The 12,585-nt window shown below is 37.1% G+C and overlaps 1 protein-coding gene across 5 annotated transcripts in view; it reads right to left on the bottom strand.

The window, feature by feature from the left end:
* Window positions 1-1,036: 1,036 nt before the first annotated feature.
* The window catches only part of BLOC1S5 (biogenesis of lysosomal organelles complex 1 subunit 5), a 33,171-nt gene continuing 21,622 nt past the window's right edge, over window positions 1,037-12,585 (bottom strand). For 2 of the 5 annotated variants that reach the window (XM_060189194.1, XM_060189193.1), the window contains 2 exons: window positions 5,407-5,506; window positions 4,324-4,459 (listed from right to left, as the gene is read on the bottom strand). In XM_060189194.1, coding sequence (XP_060045177.1) covers window positions 5,452-5,506 — 55 coding nt within the window. In that variant the 3' untranslated portion in view covers window positions 4,324-4,459; window positions 5,407-5,451. Of the gene's footprint in view, window positions 4,460-5,406; window positions 5,507-12,585 lie in introns of all 5 variants that reach the window. The other 3 variants (XM_060189192.1, XM_007524257.3, XM_060189195.1) reach the window with 3 other exon arrangements.

Below are 12,585 nucleotides of genomic sequence, written 5' to 3'. Positions count from 1 at the left end.
GAGTATGGATCGACCAGTCAACGCTCATGTTCAGCAGGGAAGCAATTACAGAAGCCAGACCTTCCACCTTCTGCACCCCACAATGACCTTGGATCCATACTCCCAGAGGGACAGAGAATGGGAAAGCTATCAGGGGAGGGGATGGGATATGGAGTTCTGGTGGTGGGAATTGTGTGGAGTTGTACCCCTCTTATCCTATGGTTTTTGTCAATGTTTTCTTTTTATAAATAATAAAAAAAAAAGTTACACATGCAAATCCTACACTGAGCCACCACCTTAGCTGCTTAAAAAGGGGGGAGGGGAGAGAAAAGAAAAAAAATTCAGGGGGCTGTGGAGGATGAGAGATGGATTACCCGAGTGTACATTTTATGTAGGTTCAAGTCCATGCCACCATGTGCAGTACAATGCACAGGGCAAGTTTCAGCAGCAGCTGGAGCGATGCTCTAGTCTCTCTCCTTTTCTCTGTGCCTCTATCCCTATCTGACATTGAAAGGAAACAAAAGTCTGCTAAGAGTGGTGGAATAGACAGAAGATTTATAATGGGGGGAGGGAGAAACAGGACATTCTCAGTTTTTAATGACATTGTTTTACTGTCAACTTCATTGCTGTCGCTGCTGCAATCATGTCATCTGATCAGGTCTCTTAGGTAATCTGACTTTTCTCAGTAACTTTCACAGTCTTCATGTCTGGGTTTCTACAGTCAACTGTCATTATACTACAATTGGTCTAACTGTGGACTTCTTTTCCTCACCCTATTCAAATCAGGTAGGGCACAAAGGCATATTGATGGTATAAGCAAACCCCAATGTGTTTAGAATTTCAATATATAGAAATGGATCAGACAATAATCAGATCAAAAAGATCTAGTAACTGTTTTGACTTTTTTTTGGAGGGGGTTATCACTGAAGTTTCACCACCTTGGGATGGCTTTTTCAGGTAAAGAGACAGAGAAAGACACGGTAGCACTAAAGCTTCCTCCAATGCAATGGGCCTTGAGCTTGAACTTGAGTTGCTTGCATGGCAAAGCAGGTACGAGTTATTTTGTTGGTTCTAGTTAAGTTTTTATTTATTTATTTTATTGATTTAATAGTGATTGACAAGACTGTGGGATAACAGGAGTACAATCCCATACAATTCCCACCACCAGAGTTTTGCATCCCATCCCCTCCATTGGAAGCTTTCCTATTCTTTATCTCTCTGGGACCATAGACCCAGGGTCATGATGGGGTGCAGAAGGTAGAAGGTCTGGCTTCTGTAATTGCTTCTCCACTGGACGTGGGTGTCTGCAGGTCAATCCATATTCCTAGCCCTAATTACAGTTTTTTAATGGCATCTATTAAATAAACCAGAAAGGTTCACCAGAAGAATGAGTAGATGCATACCATAGAAACACTAGCTTGCTAGGTATTGCCTATGTAAATGTTTTTCTTAAAAAAAATGTTAAAGCAACATAAAATAAAAACATTATAATGTAATGACTATATATAAAATGTTCAATTCTAAACTTGGGAGATAATGTTGAACTTGCATGTATCTAATAAAATTTCAAAATATATAAAACAAAAATTGATAGAATTACAGAGAAATCAGAACAATGTCCTGTAGTATGAAACTACACCTCTCAAAATCTGAAAGAACGTGCAAGGACCAGCGTAAAGATCCCAGTTCAAGTTCCTGGATCCTCACCTGCAGGGGGGATGGCTTCACAAGCAGTGGAGCAGGTCTCACATGTCTATCTTTCTCTCCCCCTTTCTGTCTCCCCTCCTCTCTCGATTTCTCTCTGTCCTGTCCAACAGCAACAACACCAGTGGTAACAATAACAATAATGACAACAAGGCAACAAAATGGGAAAAATGGCCTCCAGGAGCTGTGGATTTATAGTGCAAGCACCAAGCCCCAACAATGATCTTGGAGGTTAAAAAAAAAAAATCTGAAAGAACAAGTAGAAGGAAAAACACCAGTAAAATGGAGACTATACAAGTACTGAAAAATAACAAGCTTGGTCTAATGCATACCCAGCAATAGAAAATACATATGACTTCATAAAAGCTAACCATATTTTCAGTCATAAAGCAAATATCCACAAATTTCAACATACCAGTCTTATATGAACCTAGTCTCTGACTATAATCTAGTTAAAACAGAAACTGATAAAAAAAGATAATTTTAATATACCTCTTAAGAAATGCAAGAACTATGCACATACATAAGTAAAACTAAATAATAATATAAAATACTTAGAACATAAAAACAAATATTCCTATGTTGCTTTAAACATTACATCATTTGATCATCACAAAATAATCTCAAAGTTACACAGAACTCCTATCTCTGTTTAACAGCAGAAATGTAAACTCTAAGTTATTAAAGTTAATTTCAAACATATAAATAAAAATATATATCAACAGTAATTTGGGAGTGGGAAAATAAAGTGTTCACTGAGAACAGTAAAAGGAAAGCAAGTAAACCAGTGCTTTTAGAAGTTATAGTGAATGAAAACAAAAGACTGGGAAGTTATAGTCAATGGCTAAAAAGAAGAAAAAAAAAATCAGCATCTTAATGTTTAGAGTTCAAAAGCCCATCAATTTATTTTGGATGACGACGTCTCTGAGGTCCTCATATAACATATACAAACTCTTAAGGTAAAGTATTTATTATGTGCGGTGAACAAACACTTGATGAGCCCCACCTCACTCACACAAAGTCCTCATGGATGCCACATCTGTTCAATGGTGTGCTGCCAGCTAATAGAATTCCCAAACCTGCCTATGGTACAAGGAGAATTTTCATTTCAGCTTCCCCTCCCATCCCATGTGTGGATATTTTTGGAAGTAGGGTTTTTCTTTCCATCCACTGAGAGAGAACTGTGAAAATTCCAACGTGCTGCAGTGTCACAGCCAGGGGCTCCTCTGAGCCCAAGAATCAAGAATGATGGATGGACCTGTCAAGGCCACAGCAGCGGACAGAGAGAGAGCTGGCACAAGTTCAGTGTGATTGAAAGAAATCTCAAATACTTATTTCATCTCTTCTATTAACTTTAATCACATTTTCAACATGCAGCCAAGAATGAAGCTTTGACAGAGAGCCATGAATTCACACAGCCCAGCATTGTCACTTGCCGGCAGCAACAACTCCTCAATGACATAGGAACATACATGCTTTTTCTTGAGCTTTTCTTCACTGAAGAGCAAGAAAAATATTTGAAGGAGTTCTCCATACCTCAAATCCATTTGCCATAAATCTCTTGAAATTATTGCATTTAATTTTGCTTGATTTATGGTAAATAAGATCAACTTAGTTCCTTAACTAAAACAGTTAAGTGCAGATTTTAAAAAATCACAGTGATGACAGAGTTAATACATATTTCACCACAATATACCTGCTTATGAGAAGAGATGTTAATCACTAAAAAGGATTTACATTTAACATGGAACGTCTGGCATGTAGGCAAATATTTCTGTTTGATTTGTAGCAGAAGTTGCACATGTTCAGAGGGACTCCCTGGCCCATTCTACTGGCCACTCACTAAGCTGTTGAAACATGTACAAATATTCTCTTACAAAACTTACCCATAGCAAAACAGACACAAAAATGAGGTAAATACTATGGGCAAGGTGATAGTCCTCAGAAAGGCTAAAAGTCAAATGTCTTTTTGGTAAACTTTTCCTTCCAAGCAAGTTTTAAAAGCTGTAACTATGAAGTGCTGGAAGGCCTGCATTCTGTCTTCTCCTCAGTGAAGCATCCCCACTGTGCTACACTGAAACATCCCCCCTTTCCAACAGGCAGACCACCACAGCCATCAGCCAGAGGAGGGGCACAGGGTGAGTCTTGCCTCTTGTAGAAGTGCTTTCTGCTCCCTCCGAGACAGTGGATTTTAGCACACTATGTATGGAACAACATTTTCTATTCTTGCAATAGTTAAGCAGGTTGTGACAGGTAGATGATATCTGTAAGTCACATGAATAAAATTCACAGTTGTCTAAGAGTCGATGAAAAAGAGGACCAGATCTGACCAAAAAAGAGTAAACTTATCCCATTTTCTGCTTACTCTTCCCCATTCAAATAATCATATATAGATAGGCACTTAGAACTGGGAAGACAGAGCACTCTTCCTTTTTAAAATTTAACTCCGATACTAGTACAGGATTTTTGCTCCTGATATGAGTGCCATTGAATATATTGCTAAGTTTGAAGCAGAGGCTAAGCGATTTGCTGACAACAATTTTCAAAGGGGATGTAAATGTTTCCCCAAAGTTTGTTGCTGTCCTGGTTCAGGTTTCTAAAAAGTTGAAAATTTTGCGAGATCCTTCTCCATCTGGGCATATTGCTCCTTAAGCTTCTCCATGGCCTTTCTGTGTTCTTCATCCACTTCAGCCTGCTTGTTGTGTTGCTCTTTCATGAAATTTTCCCACTGGATCACATGCTGCTTTTCACTAGTTATTAAATGGTCATTATGAATCTGAGAAAAAAAAATTTTTTTGAAGTCATGTGACATTTTCCAGGCAATTATTTTTCATGCAGAAGAGATAAACATAACTTTGCCTCGATCAGCTTGAAACCATTGATAAAACTATAACAGTCCTGGGAGGTGGTACGGCATTAGAGAACTGGACTTGCAAACATGAGTTCGGACACTGGGCCCTGACATAACATATGCCAGAGCAATGCTCTAATCTTTCTCTCTTTCTAGCTCTCTCCCCCTCTGATGAAATATATAAGATAATTGAAAAAAACTTCTATTAAAAAGTCCAATGAGAATATGACACATTATAATCATTTATGGCTACTTTGCATAACTGAACAGGTATTTACACATAAAAACTTCAAGTGTCTAGAATTTTTCTTTAAATGACAAAAACAAATAAAATCTGAGTAAATTTTCAAACCTCAGCTTCTCAACTACATACAACTTAAAAAAAAATAAATTGGAGGAGTCGGGCTGTAGCACAGCAGGTGAAGCGCAGGTGGTGCAAAGCACAAGGACCTGCATAAGGATCCCGGTTTGAGCCCCGGCTCTCCACCTGCAGGGGAGTCGCTTCACAGGCGGTGAAGCAGGTCTGCAGGTGTCTATCTTTCTCTACCCCTCTCTGTCTTCCCCTCCTCTCTCCATTTCTCTCTGTCCTATCCAACAATGACAACAACAATAATAACTAGAACAATAAGCCAACAAGGGCAACAAAAGGGAATAAATAAATAAAATAAATATATATATAAAAAAAATTTAAAAAATAAATAAATAAATTGGGAGAATGAATGCCAAAGGTAATCATTATCATAAGAAACTGAAATATATGTCTTACATTAAGTATTTTAAATGTATAATAAAGAATCATAAATTATTAATTACTAGAAGAAACTCAAGAAATCTTTTCTGGTTCCATTCCATTCCTTAAAGCAAGTAGTCACCTTAAGCATTTGGGTCAATTACTTGGGTTCTTTTTGAGATGTTCCTTAGTCTTCTCCAGTATATGAGGGAAAAAAGTATTTTGAAAAGAAAAAAGGAATACTACACCAGTAAAGATGAAAAAACAGATTAACAATAAGACCACAGTACAAGCCAATGATCACCTTACAGTCAACAATAATACTCATAAACCTTTCCCAAATTTGGGAGCTACTTTCTTCCCTGATCCTGGTCCTTTTTCCAGCCATGACATCATTTCCCCAGACAATAACTTGGATTCACCTACATATCAGGTTTCAGGCTCAGAGGAAAAAACAACAAAAAACTAATATAGTCACGGGCCCTTTGGAATATAACTAAAATATGCCTACTGGCTATCTACAAAACGGAGATCCCCCAACTCTTCACCTGCACTATTCCAGCCTTTAGGTTCATGATTAGTCAACAACTTGTTTGGCTTTATGTGTCAATTCTCTTTTCAGCCACCAGGTTCCATATGATACCATGATGCCAACCAGACTTCCCTGGACAGACAACCCCACCAATGTGTCCTGGAGCCCCAATTCACGAGAGCCCTGTCACTCTAGGGAAAGAGAGACAGGCTGGGCGTGCGGATCAACCTGTCAACGTCCATGTTCAGCAGGGAAGCAATTTCAGAAGCCAGACCTTCCACCTTCTGCATCCCATAATGACCTTGGGTCCATACTCCCAGAGGGATCAAGAATAGGAAAGCTATCAGGGGAGGGGATGGGATACAGAGTTCTGGTGGTGGGAACTGTGTGGAGTTGTATCCCTCTCATCCTATGGTTTTGTCAGTGTTTCCTTTATATAAAAAAAAAAAAAAAAAAGGAAAGAAAGAAAAAGAAAAGAAAGAAAGAAAGAAAAAAAGCCCTACAAAGCACGTAAAGTCATTACTAGTTCAGCACGTTAATCCAGAGCTATAAAATTTTTTTTTAATTAAAAACACACACACAAAAGTCTGGTATGTACTCAGATGCCAGAAGTCGGATGACCCAACAGTAGTATGTGGTGTTTTTGAGGTGCATAATGTTCTTGGTGTTCTGTTTTCTCTCTCCTGGACCATGATGTAAAAGAAGGATAAAGAAATGGGTTGGCCCACAGGTTATGAGTATCCTTGAAATGCATATTCCAGATGGCTGCTTTGCATCTCTTTTACTAAAGACCTCTCTTATTCTCATTTTAGAAATGAAGACATTAGGGGCGAGGGTAGATAGCATAATGGTTATACAAAGAGACTCTCATGCCTGAGGCTTCCAAGGCCTAGGATCAATCCCCCGCACCACCACCATGAACCAGAGCTAAGCAGTGCTCTAGTAAAAAAAAAAAAAAGAAAGAAAGGAAGGAAGGAAGGAAGGAAGGAAGAAAGAAAGAAAGAAAGAAAGAAAGAAAGAAAGAAAGAAAGAAAGAAAGAAAGAAAGAAAGAGAAATGAAGACATTAAGGTTTTAGGTCATTAAATTAACTTCTCCATGGTCACTCAGCTGTTAAGTTGGAGATTCAAAGTTGGGACTTTCTGAAACAGAACTTAAGTCTTTCCTATGACAAAGTACAAGTCTGATCTTTGCAGTGGGAGTTTTTCAGTGGTAGCTAAAGGTCCCTTTCATGATAAGAACAAAAATTACAGGCTTTTCAAGTGAAAAGAGGTTCAAGTGAGTCTCAAGCCTGAGTTACAGCAGATACCCCCTAAAAAATGTCTCGTAGAACTTGAGTATGACAGGATTGGGCAGGAAGGTTAGAGAGCAGGATGTTGAACCAATTAACAGTGAGAAACAAATGAAAAAATTCAAAACATTATGTTTTACTTTCTGGCCTTACAGACTGCAATTCTCCAAAGATGTTCAAAACATGAAAACTTCATTAAACTTTTAGTGGAGCTTCTCCAAACACAATTCTATTCTGAGAGTAAAACCATAGACTGAACTGACTACATCAAGATGTTAACTGTTTGATCTAGAAGCTGATTGTTTTTTTTCCTTTTTAGCAAATATAGAAAACACTAAGCATGCATGTTAGAATAAGAATATACTAAAAGAAAAGACAGTAAGAGATCATCTCTTTTCCTTCCCCCTTGGCTTGGCTGATCTACGGTGGCTGTCAAGGCAACTGCCCTAGCTGTCCTCCTCAGGCTGCATTTTATCTAGGCAGCTAGTGGAGAAAATGAAGATTGCAGAAGCACAGAAACCTTACTTTACATTCTGGTTCACTTGCTACCAGCTGCATGAACCTTAGAAGCTAAAATTTCCTTAACTATAAAATGTGGATAATAATACTTTCCATTCATAAATAATATTTATGAAGACCAGAGGTTACACATTTCAAGTTCCTAGCTCAGTGCCTGGGGTGCTTAGGAAAAGGCAAATATTATTATTAGTCAAACCATAAGCCAAGAATCTAAATAGAAGGCAGATCACACTGCTCTTTATCCTCTCCAGTTTTAGTCTTTTGTTCTTTAAATTGAGCAGCAGATTCTTATTAGTTTCTTCTTCCCTTCCCCATATTTAATACATTCTCCTTGATGATTCCATGACTTATAATTTGACTAAAGAAAAACTCTTAAAACACTACCAAATATCAGTATCTATAGTTTCAAAATGTTAAGGCTAAAGATATACACATCCAAGTAGCTTTTCTACATAGGACTCATTACCCTTGGCCTCACTGTTTAGGTGAGGAAAGGTGAATGACTATCCCCCACTAATACAACTGAAAATCCAGTTCTCTTAGTTCTTGTATGTTCTTACAACTACTGTGCCTCCTCCCATCTATTTTTCTTAGTCTCCCACCATAGTAACAGCTATGCTATATTGCATTATTCACCACAATTAGTAAAGGAGAAAAAGGAGAGGCATCTTACTCATTCATGTATTGAGAATACTGCAGTCTTCACAATAAGTAAAACTCAGTTATGTGGAAATAATATCCATCTGAAACTTAGTGGGGAACAATATGGTAAGACCTGTAAGTCATGAAAAAAACACTCACATTCCATTTGCAAATTCTGAGATATTCATGAAAAATTCTGATTCTGAATCTATTTGCCTTGTTGTGTAAACAATTCTAACTTAGCTGTTTCCCAAAACTATAACATACTGAAAATCACAAGTTTGGGAGCCTATGGTAGTGCAGCCAGCTGAGTGCATGTTACAGTGTTCCAGGACATGGGTTCAAGTCCCAGTCCCTAACTGCCGGGGGAAGTATCATAAGTGGTGAAGCAGTGCTACAGGTGTCTGTCTCTCTCCCCTATCTTCCCATTCATTTTCAATTTTTGTCTCTACACAATCAATCAAATTAAAATAACAAATTAGAGAAAATGCTGACAAATGAGAAAGGAAGAAGTGACAGGCATCAGCTTTACAGTAATGGAGAGGACAGACGCAAAAACTAAACCATGCAGTATCTAAGGGCACTTGGAGAAGAAAATCACTCTTAGGACATCACTATAATCACCACAATGTAGAAATGGCAGATTCTCAATAACCTCTAACTCAAAATAGATAATATGCACGCAACACTTAATAGAGTGTCCCTAAAAAATCAAACTAGCATGGAATACATTTTTGAAGATTTCCATCCAAAATAAAATTATAAAGTGTACTGTACTTCAAGAATAGAAAAACTTCAGCTTTGTGGTAATTCCCAAACAATTCACTTTCTAAGATTTTTTTTTTTTTGAGAGAGAGATGCAGAGGGAGAGAGAGACAGTGAGAAACACCAGAGCACTGCTCAGCTCTGGCTTATGGTAGTGTGGGGGACTGAACCTGGGACTTTGGAGCCTCAGGCACGAAAGTCTATTTGCATAACCATTATGCTATCTCCTCCGACCACTTTCTAAGATTTTTAGTCACGTGAAATAGGGTTGTGTGTAATATATATATATATATATATATATATATATATATATGTATATTTCTTTGATTGAATTTTTCATATCACTCAAGAGAAAGTTGTATGTATTGTCATACAATCAGAGTAAAGGTTACCTTAAGATAATGGGGTCTGAGAATCTTATTATCACTGAATTATAGGGAAACATTTTTTAGTGCTAACATGACCCCCAAATGCAACCTACTCAATTATCCAAACAAGGATGTTCTACTTACACATACTGAGAAAAACCTTAATCTATTCAAACTGAAAGGACAAGTAGTCCTATCAGTGGCCACTCAATAGAACAGGACTGTGGTTTCATCAGAAACAATAAAAATTATCCTCTCATGGAGGGACAGAAGAACACTTTCTCCATGGCACTGAAACCATTCTAACATCAACAGGCATTCTAGTTCACAAACAAGCAATTATGAAGTTCAAAGATTCAGTTAACATGACAGTGCATTTGTTTACATCTAAAAAGAACTTTGGAAAGAAAAGGAATTTTGTAAGTACAGAGCTAACCATAGACTATAACAGCCATTAGCCTTAGTGCTTCAACACAGTTATTCTTTCATCTTTAACTAATAGGGTTCTACATAAGACTTAGTCTGACATAAGGGTTTTTCTAATGAAAACAGGTCTGAGAAAAACAACCATCACATCTCACTATAGTTATTCTCAAACTACACCACTACCACTGTGAACAGTTTTGAGTAGCAGTATAGCTTCTAATTTTTATTTTATGTTTCACTTTTAAATTATATGCTTAAAAGTAGATATTTAGAAAACTGAGAAATGAAAAAGAAACCTTTTAATAATTAAAAAAAAGGTGGGAGGAGCACATTATTACTGAGTACAATTCATGTTTATGGTGGTGGTTCATGTTTTTGGTGAACAATTTCCAAGAACATACCAAGACTGAAAGTGAAAGTATCACATGGCTCAGTGATTTCTTTAGTATTTACATTTTTCTTAATTTTAATTAAAGTAGTAAGTATCACATGCTCTCAGGAACAAATTAGAAAGTACATTCTGATATCACCTCCACAGACACACAAAACTTTTTCCCTGCTATACTTTTTCCTACTAAGTTTGGTGGACACCCTTTTGCATTTGTTTCATACTTGTATAATTTCTTTTATAACAAAATGAAGTTATTTTGCAGGGCTGGCAAATAGCTTCCTTGGCTAGTGAGCCACATGCTCATGACCATTGACTTCTGGGGAATTTTGAGCACTACTGAAATTAGTTCTCCCGGGGCTAGCCTATATCAAGATAGTAAATGGTTCCCCAATAAGTGTGCTTTTTATACACATGCAACTAATACAGAAACTATATTCCAAACATCTCTTTTTTGTTGGCTCCCACATTCTGGACCAAGTTAAAAGAAAACCAGTAGTAGCTGCTACTCCCAAAGCCTGCTAAAATTACTCCATGTATTCTGCCTGACAAGGACTCTTCTGTGGAAACTGCAATAAGTTATTGTCAATGTTTCTCCCTTTCACATGCTATGTCCTCTGCCCTCTCCCTTTCACTGCCTCCTGACTTTGGTGCAAATTGTCAAAATAGCAACTGCCAATAATAACTGTATATAGAATTTTACTTTGTAATTTCAAACTCTAGCAAGAATAATACATAGGTCATACTATCTCATTGACCACATAAGAAAAAACTCATACAGGGTATAACAAAATATAGTAATTATCTGTGGAGAGGATGAGTCAAATGATCTATGTTTGCTTTTAATTCTAATCTGGTTGACAAAAGGCTTTAAAGTTGATTTGTATATTATACGAAGTTTAAGCTAGTGACAGTATTGACCAGTTCATCTCCTTGATAATATCTTTTTAAGAGTCAGTGAGTTTTATAAGCTAATTGTATTCTCAGTTCAATACTTTTATTTCTAGTGCCCAAAATACAACTTCGTATTAGTGGGAGTTTTGAAGACATATGTCACATTGCTGGAAAATGTGCATTTATTGTTCTTCTCCACGTACTTTTAGATATCAATTGTGGGAAGTGTGATTTGGAGAATGACGTTTATCATAACTTACTTCCCACAGAAATCCACACATTGTCTTGACATAAAAGAATTAGAGATTAATAGCAATCAACTTTTTATTCCATTATAACTCCCATCTTTGCTCTGAGAGCCATTCAAATATACAAAATGTAGTCAACAGTATAATGAAAGACAGATATTAATATGACATTGTAACATACAGCTAGAGATCAATTTGCTTTGAAAATTGCTTCCAGGTGATGATGAAATTTTACCTCTTTAACATGTAATTAAAATTTTCTGTCATGCCAAAGTTTCAGCAAAAGTCAACTATGACAGCAGGAAAAAAAAAGTCCTTAAAGATCCATATTTCCAGTGTCCTGTTAACTAGATAAGTGTCAAAATAGAAAGAAGAAAGAATGGCTTTTTGGCCTATAAGAATATAAAGAATTCTACTTTTCTTTTAATTCTGTGAAAAAATGAATTTTTGTATGACTTTTGGCTGGTCTATTTTGTTAAGTTATTCCCCTAAAGAAAAACCAAGGTGACTGCATGTAGGTCTCATAGACTTTATACCTACTATTCTTGGTCACACAAGTATCTGTCTACTCTAAAATACTCATTTTGGAGCCAGGAGAGAGCCCACCTAGCAGAGCACACACACCACGTGATGGGTGACGCCCTGAGTTCAAACCCTGGTACCACGTGAGAACACCACGAACACTTAAAGGAGAGCTCCACGGAAAACGAGGCAGTGCTGCGGGTGCTTGTACTCTGTTTATCATCTCCTCTCTCCTGTCTTTTTAAAATAAAGAAATAAAAAAAAAGGCCCAGGGAGGCTGTAAACAGTGCTGTTGTGCATGTATGAAGTGCTGGTTTTATTGCCTGGTGGAGCATAAAAAAACATTAAATTTGGATTTGGAATCCATAAAAATATCACAGTAACACTTGAAAAGTATAATGTCAATAAAATATACTTGGACTAATATATGTTAAGAACTGTGTCATTTTATTTTGTAACTTAAGATGCTGAATCTTTTAGATAGTCATAAATGGGCAGATCTCCGCAATACTTCACCAACTGTAATGGACCAAGCAGGGTTCTTTTAAACAGATGCAGAGGCTGCTTTATGTGTGGAGAGAAAGATGCAATCTACAAAGCTTATCCACATATACTTTATAATGTGGTTTCTCAAGTAAGGAGAATAGCAAACTGTCAAGTAAGTATAGCAGGGATTTAGTTTTCGGGAAATCTGAATGTTGAGGACCTGTTCAAGGGCTAACAGCTAG

The sequence above is a fragment of the Erinaceus europaeus genome, chromosome 4 (assembly GCF_950295315.1).
Source record: "Erinaceus europaeus chromosome 4, mEriEur2.1, whole genome shotgun sequence".
Taxonomy (NCBI): domain Eukaryota; kingdom Metazoa; phylum Chordata; class Mammalia; order Eulipotyphla; family Erinaceidae; genus Erinaceus; species Erinaceus europaeus.
This window is presented reverse-complemented; position numbering and strand designations above follow the sequence as displayed.